General features: G+C 51.5%; 2 protein-coding genes and 2 non-coding genes across 6 annotated transcripts; 3 read left to right on the top strand and 1 right to left on the bottom strand.

Annotated features, from left to right (window-relative positions):
* Positions 1–1,161: 1,161 nt before the first annotated feature.
* Positions 1,162–20,312, top strand: AGBL5 (AGBL carboxypeptidase 5). 3 transcript variants are annotated; one of them, XM_055540715.1, is made up of 17 exons: positions 1,162–1,458; positions 1,563–1,705; positions 2,195–2,281; positions 3,622–3,882; positions 4,131–4,302; positions 4,542–4,705; positions 5,416–5,593; positions 5,859–6,037; positions 6,447–6,903; positions 7,393–7,562; positions 7,882–8,017; positions 8,711–8,913; positions 9,536–9,750; positions 17,117–17,269; positions 18,356–18,468; positions 19,313–19,443; positions 19,786–20,312. In XM_055540715.1, exons 4-17 carry the CDS (start codon positions 3,668–3,670, stop codon positions 19,955–19,957), a joined length of 2,658 nt encoding a protein of 885 aa, XP_055396690.1. In that variant the 5' UTR covers positions 1,162–1,458; positions 1,563–1,705; positions 2,195–2,281; positions 3,622–3,667; the 3' UTR covers positions 19,958–20,312. The 3 variants fall into 3 exon arrangements, 2 of the variants coding, with proteins under 2 accessions (XP_055396690.1, XP_055396689.1); XR_008700498.1 differs by lacking the exons at positions 1,162–1,458; positions 1,563–1,705; positions 2,195–2,281 and adding exons at positions 2,341–2,522; positions 18,772–18,818 and having other exon boundaries at positions 19,786–19,924; XM_055540714.1 differs by lacking the exons at positions 1,162–1,458; positions 1,563–1,705; positions 2,195–2,281 and adding an exon at positions 2,342–2,522.
* Positions 1,502–1,590, top strand: TRNAY-GUA (transfer RNA tyrosine (anticodon GUA)). Its single transcript is given in 2 exon segments — positions 1,502–1,538; positions 1,555–1,590. It is a non-coding gene; the product is annotated as a tRNA-Tyr (tRNA).
* TRNAA-AGC (transfer RNA alanine (anticodon AGC)) lies at positions 1,940–2,012 on the top strand. Its single transcript has one exon. It is a non-coding gene; the product is annotated as a tRNA-Ala (tRNA).
* OST4 (oligosaccharyltransferase complex subunit 4, non-catalytic) lies at positions 20,163–21,474 on the bottom strand. The gene is made up of 3 exons (XM_055540716.1): positions 21,315–21,474; positions 21,052–21,189; positions 20,163–20,415 (listed from the first exon to the last, which is right to left on the bottom strand). The coding sequence occupies exons 1-2, from the start codon at positions 21,413–21,415 to the stop codon at positions 21,075–21,077; spliced, it is 216 nt and encodes a 71-aa protein (XP_055396691.1). The 5' UTR covers positions 21,416–21,474; the 3' UTR covers positions 20,163–20,415; positions 21,052–21,074.
* Positions 21,475–22,720: the final 1,246 nt, after the last annotated feature.

The following is a 22,720-nucleotide window of genomic DNA, read 5'->3' as shown; positions in this document are numbered from 1 at the left end:
TTGAAGGAAATTTATGACCAACCTAGACAGCGTATTAAAAAGCAGAGACATTACTTTGCCAACAAAGGTCCGATTAGTCAAGGCTATGGTTTTTCCAGTGGTCATGTATGGATGTGAGAATTGGACTATAAAGAAAGCTGAGCGCCAAAGAATTGGTGCTTTTGAACTGTGGTGTTGGAGAAGACTCTTGAGAGTTCCTTGGACTGCAAGGAGGTCCAACCAGTCCATCCTAAAGGAGATCAGTCCTGGGTGTTCATTGGAAGGACTGATGTTGAAGCTGAAACCCCAATCCTTTGGCCACCTGATGCGAAGAGCTGACTCATTAGAAAAGACACTGATACTGGGAAAGTTTGAGGGCAGGAGGAGAAGGGGACGACAGAGGATGAGATGGTTGGACGGCATCACCGACTCAATGGACGTGGGTTTGGGTGGACTCCGGGAGTTGGTGATGGACAGGGAGGCCTGGCGTGCTGCGGTTCATGGGGTCGCAAAGAGTCGGTCACTACTGAGCGACTCAACTGAACTGAGCTGAGGGACCCCACAAAATGTCGGAGTCGCCAGGGGCTTGAAACCCTCGTCTGACCTAGATTCGCCTGGAGCGGCTGTGAGCCGGGGTAGCTCAGGCGGTGGTCGCAGAGCAGGCAGTGGAGATCGGGTCTCCCCACACACCCACCCAGGCGTACAGAAAGCCGAGCCGCACACAGGAAATAGGTTCTAGGTGCGTTTCTTTGTTTTAAAACCCCGGGAGCTTCTGGTGGGCAAAGGATTGTGGGCTGGCACGCCAGGCCCCTGGAAAGAGACGCAGGTGTGAGGAGGGCAGGGGCGGGGGTCTAGGGGAGGCAAGCGGCCCGACTGCCCGCCGGGCTCCGGGCCGCGTCCAGCGTCGCTAAGCCCTCGGCGTCTCGCGCCGTCCGCCCCTGGGCCGCCCCGCTCGCCTCCAGCAGCTCCGTGGTTTGTATCTTTCTTGCTCATAGAACGGATCCCGACAAACATGGGTTAATTGACTGAATGAATGTCCTTCCTATCAGGAGGAAAGTAGGACTATATTGGCGCCCGCGGAGACAGCGGAGGGAAACGAGGAGCGGAAATAGAGAACGTAAGCCTTCGGCTTTGCAAACCCCGCAGGCGCCTGGCGAGAGTAGAGCAAGTGGGCATGCTGGCCAGGCTGGAGAAATCAGAAGTCAGGGTCGTGGGCCGGGTCTCTAAGCGTCCGCAGTCCTGTAGAAGCCACCGCGGGTGGAGTGTCGGGGGCTATCGTTTTGTAAAAAGCACGGAAACGGAAGGGACCTGTGTGGTCCGTGTTGCCTTGGTCCAGGTTGGAAAGCGGGTCTTTTGGCAGCGTCCTTTGCTCGCATTTCTGCTTCCGGGTTCCTCTGTTCTGTGCAGCCTGGAGGAGCTTCTTTAGGAGGTGGGCGCTAGGCCTCCTCGAAGCTTTTGAGACCCTGGAGTGTGGCCTTGGTAAGTATTAGAGGTACAGCAGCAGCCGCCGCTAGCAGCGGGGCCTTCGATAGCTCAGTTGGTAGAGCGGAGGACTGTAGTGAGTGAGCTGTGGCAATCCTTAGGTCGCTGGTTCGATTCCGGCTCGAAGGACTTCGTACGATCTTTTTAACCTTCTCTTCTTCGCAAGAGAAAAACTTACCTAGAAACCCACTGAGTTTGCGCACTGCCGGAGTTCCTTGAAAGATGTATGCGGTAAACACTCGAGGTACGGTTATGCTATCTTGTGGGTTACATGCAAAGGAGTGCTAATCTGTGCTTTTAAATAAGGTTTATTATTGCTTATGTATAATTATTATATGCCTGCTTTAAAAAATCCGGTCCGCGGTCCCACTGCACTCAGTGCTAAGCCAAATGAATTTCCCCAACCGCGGCGGGTTCACTGGTCAGCGGACACCGCAGAACAACCTGTAAGGCAAAAGGAAAGCAGCCAAAAGCAGCTGGGGGATTAGCTCAAATGGTAGAGCGCTCGCTTAGCATGCGAGAGGTAGCGGGATCGATGCCCGCATCCTCCACTCGGTTTTTGCCCCATGCGTTGGAAGACTTCCCCAACTGCGAGTGGCTGAACCTTGTGGGTGTTTTGTAATACACAAAGGAGTACGGTAGGCAATGATCAGCTTCACACGCGGTCCTTTTTTTTGCAGGTGAGTCTTTTTCAGGGTCCTTTTTGATCCCTGCCTTTTTCTCCTCCCGGTAGCAAGGCCGTTAACCGTCTTACGAGAAGACACGGGTGGAATCCTCCAGCCGCGCCTGCAGGTCGAGCCCGCAAACAGCACCGGCTCAGGTACCCGCTAAACGTGCGAGGGAACCCCGGTGTACTGACCAATGGCAGCGTGCCTTACTGGGCGGGTAGCCAGCTGTGCCCGCGGCCAATAGGCGTGAGACTTCTTGTTTCCTGGCAGAGCGGGGTCCCGGCACCGCGGCGCTCCGGTTTTGTTTGGGTCCTGGGTGGAGGGCCCGGGTGCCGGGGCCCAGGTGGCGCCTTGCTAGCGGGAGAGGGAGCGGGATCACCGGCCGGGAGAGAGGTGAGGGGCTCTGCGTGGAGTGCGGGCCCTGGCCCCGCCCCCTTCTCAGCGCTCGGCGGCCCGCAGCCCCTCTGGAAGCCCACCCGGCTGGGCCACCCCGCCCCTCGCCCAGGCTGGTCCTGCCCCGCCTCCACTCCTGTGGCCTCACTTCTGACCCCTACGTCCTTCCTTGTTAGCCTCCCTCGAGTGTGAGTCCGCCCCTACCCATCCCAAGCCAACAAGCCGGGGCAAGCTCGGTCCTGGTGTGAGGGTCCTTCGGAGTCGTGGGTCGAGAAGCCATCCCCCGTCCCCAAGTAGGTCTCTATGGGCCACTTGTCTAGAGATACTCAGAATACCCATTACTGACCCACAACTACCAGGGTATCTTTTTCAGGGGCCTCGGTGCTTAGGGGGGCGGTGTGGAATAGACTCGTACCCTTAGGGGGATTAAGCTGCAGTCTCCATGTGAGCAGGTAGCCTTCTGCCCAGTTAACTTTGGCTTGGCAAAGGCCACATGTCTAGTTTTCTTTCATAATTAATAGGCATGGGGTAATAAAAAAAAGAACCAGCCCTTCCAGGGCTCAGGGAGCAGCAGAAAAATGCCAGGTCAGTACTTGTGAAAGCAGAGGAGTGGAGAGAGAGAGCTGTCCATCTCAAGTTAGAAACTTGGTTCTCTCCCTCCTGCTCTTCTCCAGAGCAGGGAGCCAGTCTAGGAACTGGAGGTCCAGAATGGCCCATCTTTCAAGCTGGCGTTATGTTGTAGTTGGTGTATCATGGCTAGATTTGGGCAGTTGGACCTCTCTATTTTCTCTCATCTTTGGGCTGCAAAGAAGCTTAGAGTCTAGTGTTTCTCGACATACTTAAGTCATTGAGTATTTCATTTTGGAATAGCCACACTGTGGTAAAATAGGGTCCTTTGAAGTCAGTTATAACCCTTAGTGTGGGGACTGAATATTGCTTATTCTTGGCCTTTGCTGGAGGTCCACATGTACCTTTTTTAAAGGGGAAGAGAGACTCTTCTTATGGTACTCCCTTAGAGGAGCTCTCATTTACCCAGAGATACCCAAAGAATACGTTTTCATTTTTCTTCCCTCTCCTCCCTACCCCACGTTTTTCCCAGCTCTCAGGGCCTGAGTGGTGCAGGAGGATGCTTTCCCAGCCCCACCATGGAGCTGCGCTGTGGGGGATTGCTGTTCAGTTCTCGCTTTGATTCAGGGAACCTAGCCCACGTGGAGAAGGTAGAATCTGTGTCTAATGATGGGGAAGGAGTAGTGGGTGGGGCATCAGCCTCCACCAGCAGCATTGCCTCTTCCCCTGACTATGAATTCAATGTGTGGACCCGACCAGACTGTGCTGAAACGGAATTTGAGAATGGGAACAGGTAAGAAAAAAGTAATGGAGGGTGGAAGAAGGAAGAGAAGGGGCCCTGCGTCTTCTGTTAGCCCTTTGAGAGTTCATGCCAGCACACCACCCTTCCTCTCCCACCCCATCCCCCTCCTCATTCTCTACCCAGTAGCCCTTTCCCAGTTTGGCTTGCTCCAGTCCCCACCTCCACCCCCCACCCCCCCACATAGCCCCTCTCCAACCCTCCTGTGTAGAATGATGTGTCTCTCCTACTCTGGCCCTCAGGTCATGGTTCTACTTCAGCGTCCGAGGAGGAACTCCAGGGAAACTCATCAAGATCAATATCATGAACATGAACAAGCAAAGCAAGCTGTATTCCCAGGGCATGGCTCCCTTTGTGCGTACACTGCCCACTCGGCCACGCTGGGAACGCATTCGAGACCGGCCCACCTTTGAGGTAAATTTTCCATGAGGAGGAAAGACAGACTTGGGTCCCTCTGGTGCCAGCTGGAGTCCATGATAAGCCCCTGCCTCGGGAAGCCCAGAAGGAGCTGGTTGTCATGGGGTGTCGCAGAGGGAGGGGTGTTGGTAAAAGTGATGGGGGTGTGAGGTCAGCTCCTGGTGGTCAACCCAGTAGGCTCTTAGTTCTGACACCAATGGCGTGTTGCCCCTCCCTCTTCCTCCTCTGCTCCTCAGATGACAGAGACGCAGTTTGTGTTATCCTTCATTCATCGTTTCGTGGAAGGCCGTGGGGCCACCACCTTCTTCGCCTTCTGCTACCCGTTCTCCTACAGTGACTGCCAGGATTTGCTAAGCCAGCTAGACCAGCGCTTTCTGGAGAACAGCCCTACCCACAGCAGGTGCCAACCCCATTCTTTTCCTGTCACGTAGTCCTGGACCACAGAGCACCTCTGCTACTCCTGGAGTTTGCCCTCAGAGCCCTGACCCCAAACCTCATCTGTTCTTTCCTCTGTACAGCATGTGGGACTTCGGGTGCCCCTGACAGATGTTTCTGTGTGACCTTGACCTTGGCATCCCACCATCCACTCATCACCTGCCTACTTCAAGTCTCTTAATATCCCAGGTCCCATCAGTCACCCAGAATTTAGCCAGCACTGCCACTGCGCAGCACACATTTGTTTTTTCCTGCCCCAAGAGAGGCCACCTCTCTGTGTCTATGCAAAGTAGTCTACCTTAGGGCACCATTAACTGGGGAATAAAACTTTAACTTCATCTTGTCCTGTTCCCTGCATTCTGACAATGTAGCTGCTGCTAAGTTTCTTCAGTCGTATCTGACTGTGCAACCCCATAGACGGCAGCCCACCAGGCTCCCCTGTCCCTGGGATCCACCAGGCAAGAATACTGGAGTGGGTTGCCATTTTCTTCTCCCCTGACAATGTAGACCCAACCCAAATCCTCAGGCTCATTTAACACTGTAGGGACTAGAGGGACTAGAAGGCCCCAAAGGTTAGGGTGAAGGACCAGATCCTACAAATCCTGGGCTGGTGACCATGCCCACTGGTTGGTAGGACTTCAGGGACTTCTGGCTTAATAACTTTCACACCTACAGCCCCCTGGATACCATCTATTACCACCGGGAGACCCTCTGCTATTCTCTGGATGGACTTCGTGTAGATCTACTGACGATCAGTTCCTGCCATGGGCTTCGAGAAGATCGAGAGCCCCGTCTAGAGCAGCTATTTCCTGATGCCAGCACCCCCCGACCATTCTGTTTCACAGGCAAGAGAGTGAGTAGAAATAGCATAAAGGTAGTACCCTGGCCTTGGCCCAGCCCCAGGCACCACTGGTAGGTTGAGGCCGTATTATCCCTCGGCCCCGTGGACACGACCTCAGCCTACTTTATCAGGCAGGTGTGACAGCTCCTATTCCAGTTGCATACTCAGCCAGCTGGAAATCCAAGGGCTGTTTCCACCTTGTCCCACCGCCATCCCCACATGGTTACCCTGGAATATAGAGCAAATGACCTAATAACTGCTCTCCTCTTCACCTCAGATATTCTTCTTAAGCAGTAGGGTACATCCTGGGGAGACTCCATCTAGCTTTGTCTTCAACGGTTTTCTGGACTTCATTCTTCGACCTGACGACCCCCGGGCCCAAACCCTACGTCGCCTGTTTGTCTTTAAGCTGATTCCCATGTTGAACCCTGATGGGGTTGTCCGGGGTCACTACCGGTAAGAGGCGTGCCCAGCCACGTGGATTGTTCCCAGTCCTGTTATAACCTGCATCTCAGTGGCAGCTGTTAGCCTCATATGTAGTGTCTGTGTTCCCAGTCCTCTTGCACCCTAACACAGGCAAGTCCCTGTGATCATCCAGTGAGACGAGAACAAATACGATCCCATCCAGTGGCACTTTCTAGGGGAGTAAAGCCAGCATATCCATAGGTGCATCTGGTAGAGGGAGCTGTCTTTTAGATTTCTGTAGGAACGATAACAGCTGACCAGGGAGAGGGCCAGCGTCAGTTGTCTTTCCTGTTGCAGCTTCAGCCTCTTGTTTCATAAGTCAGTTTCCTTTCCATCTGCCACGTGTCTCCTTCGCTGGCCCAGCCCTCAAGCCCCTGCTTTGGTCCTTGTCTCCCTACAGCACAGACTCGCGTGGAGTGAATCTGAACCGCCAGTACCTGAAGCCTGATGCAGTCCTGCACCCGGCCATCTATGGGGCTAAAGCTGTGCTTCTCTACCACCACGTGCATTCCCGGCTGAACTCCCAGAGTCCCTCAGAGCACCAGCACAGTTCCCATCTCCCTCCTGATGCTCCCCTCTCTGACCCTGAGAAAGCCAACAGTCTCCAAAACAGAGCTCACCTTGGGCGCTCATCCAGCGGGGATAAACCTGAGGCGTGGACACAGACTGAGGTAGCCGAGCAGAAGCCCAACAGCGTGTGGATTACATCACAGGAGTCAGCTGAGGTGGAGCAGCCGGCCCCCGATGCCATCCCCCCCAGAGAGAGCGGTGTTGCTTACTACGTGGACCTGCACGGACATGCTTCCAAAAGGGGCTGCTTCATGTATGGAAACAGCTTTAGTGACGAGAACACCCAGGTGGGAATCTGCAGAACGTCATGTGAGTGTGGGGAGTGTTGCAAGTCAGGAGATGAAGTTCAGGCCGTGAGCAGAGGGAATAAGGGCCTTCTGGCAGGAAGGCCTGGGGCTGGCAAGAGGCAGCTTATTCTGAGCGAGCTCCAGGGGCCAAGAAGGGGCAGCACCTCATTGTGTTACATCATGACCTCTGAAAGGTCAAGCTACTAGCATCATAGTTTTTCTAGAGTTTGGAACACCAGGGGAGAAGGAGAATTTTATATTATCGGAGAGAAGGGCTTAAAAAGAGGTAGACTCATACCTTCCCAACACCTAGAAATATTGTCAAACATTCAGTGAGGATGTAAGCAATGCTGACTACTGCTGATGGTTCTGAAGGTGTCTGTCTGCTGTGTGAAGGCACATGACCCCACACTAGGCATCTCTTCCTTGCCCCATCCTTTCTTTCTTTCTGTCTCTCCTTCTGAGTTGCCTTTTTCCTCACCCAAACAGGTGGAAAATATGCTGTATCCAAAGCTCATCTCCTTGAACTCAGCCCACTTTGACTTCCAGGGCTGCAATTTCTCAGAGAAGAACATGTATGCCCGAGACCGCAGAGATGGCCAGTCTAAAGAGGGAAGCGGCCGGGTTGCAATCTACAAAGCCTCAGGGATAATCCACAGGTTGGGTGGAAACTGAGATACAGTGGATGAAATAGCTGCCCAAAGAAAACAATAACCCAGTGTAGGGTGTGTGAGGGGCAGGGGATGGATGAAGTCTTCCCAAAGGACAGATTCACAGTTTGTGTGGTTGTCTTTAGTCTGGGACACTACCTTTTGGGGGACCTTTCTTCTGTGAAGTGCCAGAGTCAGTTGCTAGTTGCTGGGGATCAGCCCTTTCTACTTGTGCACACTCTACCCCAGCTGATTATCTCGTAGACCACCTAGTCTGTCCCCCATGGTTCTGTCCAGATTCTGTCTGATAAAGGTCTCCATGTCTTAGCTACACACTTGAATGCAACTACAACACTGGACGCTCAGTAAACAGCATCCCTGCCGCCTGCCATGACAACGGGCGTGCCAGCCCCCCTCCCCCGCCGGCCTTCCCTTCCAGATACACTGTGGAACTGTTTGAGCAGGTACGAATGCAGGGGATGAGTGGGGAAAGGGAAACCTCAAAGTCTGGAAAGGCCTTCACCTCTGCCACCTGACTCTCAGGTCCTCTGTGGCAAGGCTCACCACTGTCGCCGTCTCACCTCTCACCCATGGTCGTGGTTTTCCTCAGTTAATAGGCACCAGGCCTCTGACTGTAAAGGTATCAAGGGAATGAATGGGCACTACTCTGATCCTCAGCCCTGCCATAGAGACTCTCCTAGCACAGCTGAGTCACATTCTTTGCCTGTGAGCTTATCTTCCCCCTTCTATTGGATTAGTTCCCTCATGAGTTCAAAGCACCCCCTCTACAGAGGTCCTGATGATCCCGGTGTCCTGGGGCACATGACAGGAACAGAAAGAACTGTGGGTTACAGAAGACATCCCAGTGCCTTCTCCTGCTGGTAGAACTCCTGCCTGGGGCTATCCTGAAAGCCCACCTGCCCCTGCTCATAATGACGAGGGCCCCAGATGGGCAGCAATTTAGGGGACAGCCCTAAATCCACTTTGCGGTAAATAGCCTGAGCACCACAGTTGACATAGTCATTGAGCAAATGTGAGGCCGGCCTCTCCTTCCCTTCCAGTGGGCTGTGCATCCCAAGCCAATACAGCACCCATGTATGGAAACAGCTTCCTGGGTTGGAAGACCAAGACACTGAGCCAAATTGGACTCCCTACAGGTGGGACGAGCTATGGCCATTGCAGCTCTGGACATGGCGGAGTGCAACCCGTGGCCCCGAATCGTGCTGTCGGAGCATAGCAGCCTAACAAACCTCCGGGCCTGGATGCTGAAACACGTGCGCAGCAGCCGAGGCCTGAGCACCACTGTGAACATGAGCATCAGCAAGAAGAGAGGCTCTCGAACTCCACCCAGAAGTAACAAGTAAGACAAGCAGCGGGGCGGGAGAGGCTGGGGCACTGGAACAGGGCTCTAGAGCAAAGAGTTCCAAGGAATTTGTGTGATTCCCAACCAAAAGAACCATGTGGTGAATGTTTCCAGGGTGAATGCAGATGAGGAAGGTTACTGCATTTTTCGGAGAATGGGATCCTCTTCCCATTTATGTAGCACTACATACTTCCAAGATGTTGGAAAAGCAGCTTAGGGGATTTCCTCTTCCAGAGCCCTGCACAAAATCAAGCAGAACTAGGGTGGGGGTCCCCAGGGGTGGGTCTCACCTTCCTGTAGTTGTGAATGTCTTAGGGGCCCAGGGCAGCATCAGGGTGACAATGGGGACCTCACTGGGAGTTAAAGCTGCCCAGGGCCAGCCCACATGGCTCTTAGTGTATTCTCAGCAGGAGTGTGCACGTGTGAACAAGGGCCCCAGGCAGCCTGAGATGCCCCACGTTAGATTCCTTATCCGTGGACACAGATTCCTCCCTGCCACCTCGGAATGAGTCCCTGAGACTTTTCACCACAGAGGTGATGCTGTACTGGGCATCAGACCAGGGAGGACGATGCAAGACAACCTCCTGGCCCAGGATTAACTGGTGTCTGCTTCTTGCAGCGGACTGTCTGTTTCCTGCTCTGAAAACACCTTGAGCCGTGCACGAAGTTTTAGTACTGGCACAAGTGCTGGTGGTAGCAGCAGCAGCCAACAAAATTCTCCACAGATGAAGAACTCCCCCAGCTTTCCTTTTCATGGCAGCCGGCCTGCGGGGCTGCCAGGCCTGGGCTCTAGCACCCAAAAGGTCAGCCACCGGGTGCTGGGCCCCGTCAGAGGTAAGCTAGTCTGGGAGCCCCTGCAACAGGTGTTCGGTTGTTTGGGGCATTGCTGGGGGAAGTGAGAGCTTGAAGATGCACACTCGGCCTGGGACCAAGGGGTGAATCAATAAAATTAGTTTGTAGCAGAATCTGCAGCCTCTTCTGCGACCTTGGTGTTCCCTGCGGCACAAGCTCCAGACGGTACTGTGTGGCAGAGACGGGAGCCTGGGGTCTTGGGTTTCAGCAACTCCTGGGAGGCAGGAAGTGCCCAAGGAAGAATCACTGGCTAGAGCAGGGTCACGCTGAGACATGGAGCCTCCACGTCAAGGACAGTGTTGGTCTGTCTTGGGAGCAGGAAGGATAAGTTTCCTCACAGTCAGTCACAGCACCATGCAGAGATGGTGAATCCTACCCAGGGTCTCTACAGCTGAACTTGTTCCTGGCTTCAGAGCCTTTTCAGAAAGTGTTGGAAGGATGCCAGCTTTTCCAAAGAAAAGGGAACTACAGACAGCTTCTGTACTAGGCTCACAATTCAGTCCCTTCCAGCGGTGGCCACAGTCCCTCAACTGTGCCTCTAGGTTTGGCCAATAAGACCCTGCTTGACCAGAAATAGGTGGGCCTTTAAGGAAAAAGAAGAGGAAGGGACTTCAGAGCTGTTCCTTGGGAGTGACCTGGACTGGAGTAGGGCGACTGTTACAGTGCTATTCCCGGAAAAAGCAGTAGATCAGAAATCAACATTGTATGTGGCTTCTGGGCTACAGCAGTCTGGCCAGAGTATAGAGGTTTATACACTAGAAACTGAGCTTTGCTGGTCTTCAAGCTGCACTTGTCCTTGTCAGCACTTCACAGCTGCTCAGCTTGCAACAAAACTTTTGGTGCAGAGCAGAAACATGCCCTGGCGTCAGTGGCTGTGGAAATGACCACTGATTAGAGCAGCCACAGGAGCGAGAGCAGTGGTCCTCGCCAGCTTTGACCAATAAGATGTTGTCCCTGGCAGACCCCATAGTTACCTCTGCTTAGGTTCCAAGCCCCACTCAGAGTCTGTCTTCATTGAGAAAGGACACTTTTGTACACTGTTTGAGTATTAAAGCAGTAATAATGCCTTATGTTTAAATAGCGTTAAACAGTGAACAAAATAGTACCGCGTGTTTATTTCATTTAATCCTTACAAGGACCCTGAAGATAGGTGGTATTTCCATTTTTCTAATGAGGAAGCTGAGGGTGCTGAAGGTTAACTGGTCCAAGGTTGCACAGCTATTAAGTGGCAGTTATTCAAACTTATGTCTTTTTGCATTCTGGCATACTTGAGTTTCCTATCTTAAATTTGGATACTTTTTCTTCTTTTAATTTCTTTTGCTCTTAACTCATAGAAGGAATATGAACCCTAAATCTTCTTCCCTGACTACAAAAGGGAAACAGTAAAGAGCCTTTTCTAGATCATCACTGGAGGATTCTAGGCAGTTTTTAGTCAATATTTTATTAACATCTTCCCTACGCCACCCACCCCACCCCCATCCCAATGTAGAGTGCTGTATTAAGCTCCTTGAGTGAGAAACATATTCTGCTTCTTTGTTACTTCCCCCAAATAACTAATAGAAAATAGGCACAGTCAGTACAAAGTAACTGCTCTAGTGGACTGACTCGAAACTTCATAAGGGACACAGGGCTGTAAACACAGCAGAAAAGCGCACTGTAAGCAAGGAATGCGGGGAGCCACTGTTGTGGATAAACACAAGAGTAATCACCCAGAGGATGATCAGTTGAGAAGTGGTTTTGAGGAATGGGTGTGGTTTATGGTTTAATAGGAACATCCAGAGATGAGAGTGATAGCCAGGAGTGCTATGTGTAGAGAGGACGACAAGCAGGCACACTAGCTGATTCGAAGAGCAAACCCTTCCCTATGGAATCAGGAAGAAAGGTGGGAGGAAGAAGCCGAAATGTCTTGAGAACAAAAGATTATGTGTTAACAAAGACCTATGGCAGTGACTGTGTCTCTCATGATGGGAACAAAAGATCTGCTTAAGCGAGCTGTCTGAACTCTCTATAGAAATCAGGCAGGGATGGGAGAAGGGGTCCTTGCAGTGGTTTATACCTGAGACAAGTGCCTGTATCAGGGTCTGTGAAGGTATATAATAGAAACAAGTGGAGGGATTCACTGGTGGTGGAAGAGAAAGACTAAAGAGCTTCATGGTTACAAGCTAAAGGAGTATGTCATGACATTAAGACATTGTCTGAAGAAGAGTGTTGTTTATCTATTTTAGACATGCTTGGATGTCACAAGCTAGCTATATGGAGATGTCCTACAGGCAGAAAAAGGCTTCCCTAGTGGCTCAGCTGGTAAAGAATCTGCCCACAATGCAGGAGACCTGGGTTTGGAAGATCCCTGGAGAAGGGAATGGCTACCCACTCCAGTATTCTGGCCTGCAGAATTCCATGGGCTATATATAGTCCATGGGGTCGCAGAGTCGGACACATTGAGTGTCTTTCACAGGCAGAAAAAGGGCCAAAATGCAGAAAGGTGACATCAGGGTTGTATCTAAGAGTCCTCCACATTCAGGTGCAGGTGAAACCAAGTGAGAAGCTATATTCCCCCAGGTAAATTAGCAGCAGCAGCAGCAAATGAGCTTAGAAGCAGAAAGAGAGCTGGTCTGAGAATCAGGACACCCTGTGGACTTGCATAAATATTTGTAGGAACAAGAAACTATCTCTGAATTCAGGAGGTCAGGAAGATTCCTAATAATGCCAGACAGGAATACTGTAAGGAGCTGAAAGAGCAGACCCAGAGATCTTGACTCCTGTGTTCTCCTGAGCATTTCCTGGTGCTCCAGTTTTTGCCACTTCCATCTCAAAGTCCTTGATAAGACTCCAGGATGGGAGACTGGCCTTGGCTTGGGATAGGGACCTCTGATGCATACTGTGGTACTGGACTTGGCATCTTCAACTCACCTTGGGAAAACTTCATTTTGTCCTGTGCTGTAGCTTTGTGACATCTCCTGGTTCCACACACCTGGCTCTGGGCCCTCACCACATCTAGGCATCTTTTGTCTTCCAGGATAAGAAAATCATGATCCTCATCTCTCTGAGGTCTAACTAAAAAGCATCTGTGAATACACCTTCCAAATCCCCAAGCTGGGATTGCTGAAGGTTTTTGTTTTTGACTTACGAACTTATTTTTAAGAAAATTCCCACTAATGCATAAAAAATATCCCATGTAACTGTAGGTTAGTTAATGGCACTCCTTTATTGGCTAGAACAGAACATGAGGTTGGGCTATCTAGAAAACTTCAGACAAGATTTAGGTATCCCAGCCAGCAGCTTAAGGCAGGGCCTCAGGGAACTAACTACTCTGGCTGGGTCTGTCCTCAGAGGCTGGGGGATGACATTTTAGAAGCCCAAAAGTAGCCAACTTGGGGTGAATAGAAATGTTGCAGGGACAGGAGGCCGAAAGAGCCTGAGTAGGCCTTGCCTCCCAGCACCCCCCTGGCTATAGTGCCAGAATCACTGGGGAATAGCCAATGTCATTGCTAAAGTGGGCAGTTTAGTGGTGTGAAAGCAGACGCAGACAGTTCAGAGGGCCTGCTGGGTAGAGGGCGGAGAATAAACGGGCTCCTCCTCCTGTTGGCTATGCATTCATGAAAACAAGCCTGGTGGGGCTGGGGGTGGAGAGAGACACCAGCGAGGTGCCCAGGACACATGACTGAAGAAGGCACTTGCTCTCAGGATCAGGCAAAGACCTGGACCTCCCTAAACTGCACCCGAGGCGCTCCCCTTCCGGCCTACACAGCAGGCTACTGGTGAAAAGACCAGGCAGGGGCTTAAGAGTAAAGCAGGGAGCCTTCAGCCATCAGCCTACCACGGCCACTCTAATCCATCCCAGCTCTGGCACTTAAAGCTGAGATTACCAGAACTCTTTCCTGGCCTCCGAGATGCCTTGTCTCAGCTGGCTGGCAGCTTCTGGTGGAGCACCTTAAGGCCAATGATGAGTCGAGGTTCCTTTGAGAACTGAGTCAAAGGACACAGGAAGCCTCCAGGCCTCCAGCTCCATCACCACTTTTACCTTTTCGCATGAAAACAAAAGTTTCATGTTAAATAGCCATATGCCCTTAGACTAAAACTTATCTGATGGCAGGAAATGTTTCCTAACACATCTGTTTATTCTCTTATCCCCTGGCAACATGCTTGGCACTTATTAAATGATTTCCAAATATTTGTTGAACAAATAAAAGGCAAGAAGCTGGGAGGTGAATGGAGGCTTCCCTGCCTATCCACCCCTCAAAGGGCATTATTCAGGTCTGTGATCGTCCTAGGGATCCAGTGAGACCTGAGTGCTACTTGGAGGGACAGTTCTAAAGATGTCTGGGGAAAGTGGGGATGATGCCGGACCTAGGCAAAGGGTACACAACTGCTCCAGAATTGTGAGCCCTCAGAATATCCATTCTGACTCACACAGTGGTGAGATGCAGTCTAGCTCTGCGTCTCGGGCCTCTGCCCAGGACTGACCTGCTGCTCCCAGATGGAACCTTGGGGCTGATGACCATGCTGCACCCTCTTGAAACTAGTCACAGATATACAGCTGGTCCCATCATCACTTGTGCTCAGCCTTAAGCTGCCGTTTCTATAGTTTAGAACCAAGAAGAGTTGGAGCTCTTCCCTTTAATTCTTGTCACAATGAGACTAGATAAGCATGGATGACACCAGGGCCCAGAAGTCAAAACACGAGAAGCTGGGCTGTGTGCTTACACTGCCAAATTTACAAGCAGGCCCTGCCACATCTTAAGACAGGCTTTTAAGTGCTACCTTTAAATGCCTCCCATTTTTCAGATCAGGCCTCTCTCCTAAACCAAACTTGTCTCCTATCCTGAAACTCTCTTTAGCGGCAGGATTCCAGGTATGTATCCTTAATATCTTTCCCTTGATCCCTACATTTCACTTGGCATTTTTTATATTGTTTGCCCATTTTGCTTTGTATCTTCTTGAGTGTCACTTGGTTCCTTACTGGAACCTACAAACATCCCAGAGGCCTTCACTCTCTCGCTTGCACTCTTTTATCCTTTCTTGGGGTAGGGTGAAGCTTCATCCCCTAACACGGTTCCAGCATCCTTCTGTGTCAGATCATCTATCTCCTGCTGTTTCTCCCTCTGTCATGAAGTTCGTTATCTGAAGTGACCCGAGTGCACTGTCTCTTGACGTCCCTGTTTTAACTGAAGCCATTACCAAGGTCTAGGCTCTGCAGCATCTCTGAGTCTTTGGTGGTGGATAATGTTTCAAGTTATTTAACTGTGGCCATGAGTCCCTGACTTTGGTTGTTTTGCTGGCATCACTGTGCCAACTCTTACTAGCTCCCTAAGGTCTGGTGGTTTTGACTCCTGTCTGTGGTCTTATACTCTAATTAGAACCCAGCATCTTGGCAACCTCCTCAAAGCTAGAGTAGCTTCCTTCTGAGATCTCTCCCTTTCTTCTTGTCCTTTTTCATACAAGTATCAGTTTTTTAAAATTTGGTTTGGGAATGTTCCAGAAGTACCCTTGTCACTGCTAGTGTAGACAAGATAAAACTCCTGTTACCTACTTACTTTTTACATGAGACTTTTTACATGTAACACATGTTGCTTTGTCAGAAGTCAGCTGGCATCCTGTAACCAGCATCAAATTCAGCTCCATCGAAGTTAATGGCTCATTTGGTTTGAGAACATTTGGTACCTGCTGTTACCCTATGATGAGGAGGGACCTGCCATGCCTGAGCACCTCCCTGCCCTTTCTCATCACCACCTACCCAACTGGGATCCCACCTTTCAGAATCTGTAGCAGTGAGGCTCTAGCCACAAAGAAGGGACCAAGAGAGCTGCCCCATAAGAGTATAACCATATGCCCTTAGACAGGGATTGTTGAGTCAGCCCATGGTCTGCAGTGGGTGTCTGCTATCCAAGCAAACAAAATGTTTAAAGTCTTTGTTTTTCCAGGCAGTACTTTACAGGCCCTGAGATATAGTGTTGGAAACATAGTGTTGGAAAAGACCAGGTCCCTACCCTCAAGAAACTCAAAGTTTCAATTAGAATATTAGCTAACATTTATTGAGCGCTTACTATGTGCCAGGCACTGTTATAAGTACTTTACATATACTAACATTTAGTTAAGGAGACAGAAACCATAAACAGTTACTCGCCAAGGGAAAGAAAGAAAAGTGAAAGTGAAGTCACTCAGTCGTGTCTGACTCTTTGCGACCCCATGGACTGTAGCCTACTAGCTCCTCCATCTACGGGATTTTCCAGGCAAGAATACTGGAGTGGGTTGCTGTTTCCTTCACCCGAGGGAACAAAGAACAATTAAAGAAAAGAGAACAGTTAATTTTACTCTTAATGGTCAGGGAGGCTTTCATAAAGGTGACATTTGAGATGGGACATGTAAGATGTCCAGAGTTCACTGGAAGAAGAAACAGGCATTGCAGAGGAACAGCATAGCCAGTAGCCATAGAGGCTATAGCAGAGGATCAAGTCAGCATCCTACTGAGGGTGTGTAAACTGGACCTAAAGTAGGTGGGGCTTTGAATGCCATGTTCAAACATTTGAACTTTATCCTGTAAAAGACCTTCAATATCTCCCCCTTGTCTGAGCCAAAATGATTTTTAATCAGGTCTGTATTTTAGAATAATAATTTCTGGCACCTGTGTGAAGGATGGATTATAAAAGGGAATAGACTCAAGCTAGGGAGGCCAGTGGAGAATATTTTTTTAAAAGCCTGGATGAGAGATAAAGATTGTATCTGGACACTAATGGCAAAGGTGAATAAAGAGGGAATTCAAGAGAAGGCAGTGGATGAACTGTCCAGTTTTGGGTTAAATACAAATCTAAATGTGAAGGAGTCGAAAGATGAAATGAAAGTTTCTAGCAGATTTTTCACCAAGATAGGGAGAAGGAAAGGAAGCAAGGGATGAGACACTGGGTCATGAGACACTGCTAGGTAGAAACAACCAGTAGACAGAACTGCAGCTCAGGAAAAAAGGGCGAGAGGGAGACTTAGGAGTTTTGACCACATAGAGCAGGAGAGGATAAAATGGTGACGGATACTGGCATTTAGGGACAGGAGAAGTAGTTGAAAAGGTGCATTTAGAGGGAGGAGAAAAAGCCAAGCTCAGTAACTTAAGAATGAACTGGTATGAGTAGGCTAGTTAGCTACAGAGGTAAAGCAGGACGAGGGCTGGATGAACAAGGAGAGCTGGAGTAAGTGATGAGGTCTTTCTACCCATCTTAGATTTACTTCAGAAGAGGGATGCTGGTGTGATAACAAGCTGGAAAACAGGCATCTGCTGACAAGGGAAAGCCAGTGGGGAAGTGGAATGACAATATCTCACTTATTTGCCCTTTTATCTGCTTGTGTCCCTTCCACTCAGAGCCCCGAAGCCAGGATAGGAGACGGCGGCAGCAGCCAGTGACCCATCGCCCTACTTCAAGCAGCCTGGCCCCATCCCCAACTCCTGCTAGTTCTAACCTAGCCTCTTCACACATGGGCTCCTGCCTACTGCCCAACTCACTCAGCATATCAGGTCTGTACTTACTGCCACTGAAATCTGGGTTGGTCAACCTCCTTCCTTCTCTACCTCCCAGGGTGTAGGCCAGAGTCCTGACTAGGCTTGAAGAAACCCCTCCAGCTCTGCTGCCATATGACCTGCACCTCCTTCTTGACTTCATGTTATGCAGGCCACTCCAGACCAGGGCCGTCAGTTATTCTCCTGGATTATCCTAAATCCCTAAACTAACATCCATGTCCTTGTACAGGAAGCTGGCATTCTATGAATGTCTTTGTATAATAAAATAAGTTAGCACTTACTGAGCGTTTACTATGTGGCAGGCACTGCTCTAAGCACATTATCTCATTTAATCTTATTTTTACAGTTGAACCTGAGGACTTTTCCTACCTGCTATTTATTCATACTCCCTGACTCCAGGAGCTGGGCAACATTAGACGAAATTGAAGAATGAAAACAGCATAGACCTTTTCACCCATCATCACCACACATACTATGGGATCGTGTCATTCACATAGAGAGCCTAGACCATCTGCTTTCCTTTTAAGTTCTAGACCCAGCCATGTAACGGACTGGATGGGAATGATTTCTAAGACTCCAGTCTGACATCTTCTGCCTCCCTCAAGGCCTGCTACTCCCAACCTGTTAACTCTCTTCGGTGGGTAGCCCTGAATCCACCGGTCTTGGTGCTGCTTGATCGTTAAATGCTTACACACACAACTGGGATAACACTAACAAATTCAAAGCAGCTCAGCTTGAGTGGGTTCTGAGTCAAGCCCCAAGTTGCCATTCCACCCCTTGGACCAGACGAGAGCATGCAGTGCTTCTGAACGAGGGGCAGTTTTGCACAACAGTGGACATTTGCCAATGTCTGGAGAAATTTTTTGGTTGTTACAGTGATGAGGAGGGAGGAGAAGAAATGCCATCTGCTGGGTCGAAGCCAGAGATGCTGCTAAACATCCTGAAACACACAAGGCAGCCCCCCACAACAAAGAATAATCCAGTCCAACATGTCAACAGTGCCAGTATTGAGAAACCCGGATGGAAAGGAAGTTACCTCTTCTCCATGGCCCCGTCCTGATCCCAGCTTCCTTTGTTCCCTAGGGAGCAGCTGCTCATTCCTGTCTTCAGGAGACAAGACAGAGGCCGTCATGGTGATTGGGAAAGGTCTGCTGGGGGCTGGACCTCGGATCCCCTGTATTAGGACCCGACTGCAGGTAACATTCTGGGGTCTTCCCCAGCCCCCGGCTAACAACACTTGGCAGAGCCCAGCAAGGCGCTGTTCACCTGGGGAGCGGGAGGGAAGATGCCCAGCCCTGCTTTACATCCTTGCCCCACAACCACAGCAGAGAGCTGTTCTGATGCCTGAATGCCTGTCTGTCGAGTGCCCCCTGTCCCCTTCAGCCAGGTCTCTTGCTTGCTTCCAATCCCAGCATCCCTGCCAGACATACCCTCACCTCAGCCTGCTAGCTTTGGCTTTGCCTGCCCCTGCCCTTAGCTTCTCCTCTCTTTCTGCCCAGACCTGCCCGAGGAGACTTCCCGCCAGGAGGGGTCCCGGATTCCCCAGGTAACACATCTGGTTGCTGCTCCTAGGACCAGCTGTGCCACCCACTCCGATTCAGTCCAGATCCCCATACTAGGCTGACTGAAGTTGGGTATAGGCAGAAGCTGCCTGGATGGGTGAAGCTTAAGCTGCTCTGGCAGGGGCTGAGGCAGTGAAGGCTCTGAAGTAGACCTACTAATACTCCAACATCTTTCCACATCGTGCTTTTCTACTCCTCCAGATCTTGGCTGTGGTATAGCCATGAAGGTTAAATGCTGGGTCCTTTCGCCTCCCCTAGTTAAGTAAAGCTTGGACTGTATAATCATAGACTGAACCCGAGTTTTTTAGCTATTATCCTGCCTGACCCTCTCAGCTAGGCATAGTGCCTGAGAACTCAAGGTCCTAGTACCCATGCTGACCCGTATATTAGACTCGTGCATGTGGAAACTAGAAGGAAACCTAGAAGCAAGAATGTCCATGGAAGAATCCAGCCTCTTAGCCTCCCCCTGTCCATACAGGCTAGGCCCAGGTTGGCCCAGGGCTCACCGCCGACTCGCAGAGGGATGAGAGGCTCTCCGGGCCCCACATCCCCTCTCCCCCAGACCAAGAAGAGCAGTGAGCTGGAGCTGGGACCCCGCTGCACACCACGGTGAGCACCAGTGTCCAGCCCCTCATTCCACCTCTTATTCCCATTTCTGCCATTCAGGACCATTTTCTTCCTCCCCTTCTCCCTTTGACCCTTTAAGGACTAAATGTACCTCCAGTAAGAATCCAGTCGCTGACTTTTTTTCCATCATGCTCTCATTCTTCACTCCAGCAGACAAGAGAACAACTTCCAGCCAGGGCCTCGGGCACCCCTATCAGACCACTGTGCAGTGCCCAACCTACCTAGCCTCCCCCATCTTGTCTGTCTCATGTCCCAGCCCCTGGCTAAAAGACCAGAAGAAGGGCTGAGTTTGCAACCCTGATTCCTCTCTTTTCTCTGTTGCAGGCTGCCTCAAGCCAGGCCTCCACGGCCCCGCTCTGCCCCCGCCTTTTCTCCTATTTCCTGTAGTCTGTCTGACTCCCAGTCTCGGATTTGTTATAGTGGGGGGCCCTTGGGCCAAACCGATGTTTGTTTTGTCCCTAAATCTCCCCCATTCACTGTTTCTCCCCGGGTCTGATGCCTTCAAGCCCAGGATATGACCCCACAATGGGGAACACAGTGACAAATGTGCTAGTCCCCTTTTTCAGCTGCTGATTCCACGTGACAACTCTGTGTAACTTCTTAGAACACCCACCACACTGTTCTGAGACATTACAAAGCATCACCTTGAGACAGGACAAAGCAGGGACCTGCCACCCCTTCCCTCCCTCCACAGCACAAGATTTTGGGACCACAAAAATATATATATTTTTTTATATTGGGGGGAGGGAGTAGAAAAGAAAGTAGCCCCTATACTGGGCCCTATTCAGTGGCAGCTTCTTGTTCCATAGGGTTAAGGAAGACTTTGAGGAAATAAAAGTTGTTTGGAAAAATCCAGGTGTAGTTGCTTTGTATGCTGTGATGGGTAGAAGGGATGAAGTGAAGTGTGAAGGCCCCTCACACCCTCCATCTTGCCTCAGACTATGTCCTGGAACCCTAGAAAAGAGGGGGAAAGACCTGAGGTAAGGAAAATGCTGCAGCTTTCCTCTGGGGCTATCTTTCAGAATCAACTCCCATCCAGCCTGTTCCCCCTTACAGTCCTCACCCACTGTTACAGGTTGGTTTACAAGCCCTTCATACAACCTCCCCCCATCCCACTCTTATCTATGACTTAGGTCTATAGTAGCCACCCCCTACATAAGCGCCCTGTGCCCCTGAAAAAGAATTCTCTATTTCTGCAACCCCTCACAAAAAAATTATGCCTAAAGACCTAACAACCTTGGAAAAGGACTATTTTAAGTGAAGAGCCCAAATCCTCATACTTGGATGGCATCCTCATTACCTTTATTACTTAGGGTGTCAGTACCTCCTTGCACCCATACTATCAACTTGGAAATCGGGAACCACATAAAGATGGGGACTGAGTGGGTTGACGGTACCCACCCCGTTCTAGCAGGGAGCAGTTTAAGGGGGCTGGACACTCGCTACTTTGTGCGGATAAAGGGGCCCAGTTCTGGACTGTATCACGCTTGGCCCAACACGTTCCGATTTGAAGTCTCGAACCCTGCAGGCCCTGGCGCAGCCTTCCCGCTCACTCTCCAGGGTCTAGGCGCTACAGCCCCGGACCGTTACCTGGGGCAGAAAAAGCGCCACTCTCATTCCTGCTTCTTGGGATTGTTGACGGCCACGTAGTGATAGAGAACGACAAGTAGGAAGAGCGACACGCCCAGCATGTTGGCGAAGATGGCGAGCTGCACGTCCGTGATCATGCTGAGGAGGAGAGGAGGGCCTGAGACGCGGGCCAGCGCACTCCTCGCCCAAACCAGGACCCGTCCTTGCCCCCGCTGGTCCAGTCACCGCCTATGGGTCGGGGATCGCGCCTGCGTGCCTCTTACCTGATCAGCTGGGGTCGGCTCCGACGCGGTCTGGGGACGAGCTTGAGGTAGTAAACCTGGACCGGAAGTTTGCAGCGCCAATTCGGCTCCAAACCAGGCATTTCCGGTTGTGAGGCTCGGTCGGTAAGGCCTCTCTAGCCTCAGCGTCTCGCCTGCTCCCATGGCGCTCTCGCGAGGGGCGGGGTCTTGGGTCGGGCCGAAGAGGGAGGGGCCGTCGTGTGGGTCGCTGGGCTGACGTGCACTCCAGACTCCGCGCGGCGCAGCTGACTGCAGCTGGCGCTTCCCGGAACGCGGTTAGCGGCCTTAGGGCAACCTCGCTGGAGCTAAGGAGTGGGCTAGAGTGAGGGTGCGGCGGCCGGGCCGGGCGAGGAGCTCGGCTTGAGTCTAGTCTGTGCCCCCCTCCTCTCCTGTCCCGGGCCCCCGCGCTGCTGCTCATCCTTCGCTTCCCGGCCCGGCCAGGTGCTTCCTTTGCGCCCTGCCCTCAGGGTCCCCTCCCTGGCCCTGGCGGCGGGGAGAGGGATGAGAGGCGGTGTAGAATGGGGACTGGAGTGGGGCGGCCGGGTCCCTCTCCTTGGCGCGCCAGCCTTTCTGCCCCACATACGCCAAAAAGAACGATCCTGCCTGTGATCTGACCGATGTCTCCCTTAGTCGGACTCCCTCCCTCCATCCCACCCCAAGAGGTGGGCGTCGGAAATGGGGCGGACCCTCCTGGAATCAAAACCCAAACCGTGGGACTTCGGCCAAGTGGGAAATCACCCCCCGGATGTCACGGAGGGGGGAAAGGAGGAAGGGCTGGGAGCGGCAAAAGGGGTCGTGTGGGTGGTAAGCAGAGTGGGCCTCCCAGGAGAAAAAAGATGACAGTGGGTAGATGTCCGAGGGTCTCTCCTGAGGGAGAGGCAGCCCGGGGCTTTACAACCCTCTGCCCAACCCAAACCTACTCCCCCTCACTTCTTGCTTTCCCTCAGCTTCACCATAAAAGGGAACGGCACTAAGCCAGGCTGGGGCCGGGGGCTGGGCTGTTGCTCTGGAGCTGTCAGGGGTAATGGAAGCCAGTTGCTTTGCGGTAGAGGGGGGCCAGGGCTCAGGGGACGCCTCTGGTTCTCTGAGCCAAAGAAAACTACAGGAGCTGCTATGGGGCTGGAACAGCTGGGTGAGGGGGCTGACTCGCTCCCTGAGTGCACAATGAGCTAAGGGTGCACTCACTAGCCGGGAGTGGGCTTCCCTGACTTGGGACCATCAGCAGTTTATCCTCCACACTCCAGCCCAGTGACTCCTAAACTCCGTCTCTGCCTTTAGCGGTCTGTAGTTCCCCGGCCTCCCCTACCTCATCACCCAGCCCCCACCCAGTATTTCCCAGAAGTTTCCTATTTAGAATCCCAAGCCCATGTTCCCTGCACATAACAAAG

This window comes from Bubalus kerabau, chromosome 11, assembly GCF_029407905.1.
Source record: "Bubalus kerabau isolate K-KA32 ecotype Philippines breed swamp buffalo chromosome 11, PCC_UOA_SB_1v2, whole genome shotgun sequence".
Taxonomy (NCBI): domain Eukaryota; kingdom Metazoa; phylum Chordata; class Mammalia; order Artiodactyla; family Bovidae; genus Bubalus; species Bubalus kerabau.
The sequence above is the reverse complement of the archived record's forward strand: the minus strand, read 5'-3'. Positions and strand labels throughout refer to the sequence as shown.

Excerpts from the sequence above, each read along its gene's own strand:
- AGBL5 (XM_055540715.1), top strand. The coding sequence starts at position 3,668 with ATGGAGCTGCGCTGTGGGGGATTGCTGTTCAGTTCTCGCTTTGATTCA. Across the intron at positions 6,038-6,446 it reads GTTGTCCGGGGTCACTACCG|CACAGACTCGCGTGGAGTGA; the intron begins GTAAGAGGCGTG and ends GTCTCCCTACAG. Across the intron at positions 7,563-7,881 it reads GCCTCAGGGATAATCCACAG|CTACACACTTGAATGCAACT; the intron begins GTTGGGTGGAAA and ends TCCATGTCTTAG.
- OST4 (XM_055540716.1), bottom strand. The coding sequence starts at position 21,415 with ATGCCTGGTTTGGAGCCGAATTGGCGCTGCAAACTTCCGGTCCAGGTT. Across the intron at positions 21,190-21,314 it reads AGCCGACCCCAGCTGATCAG|CATGATCACGGACGTGCAGC; the intron begins GTAAGAGGCACG and ends TCTCCTCCTCAG.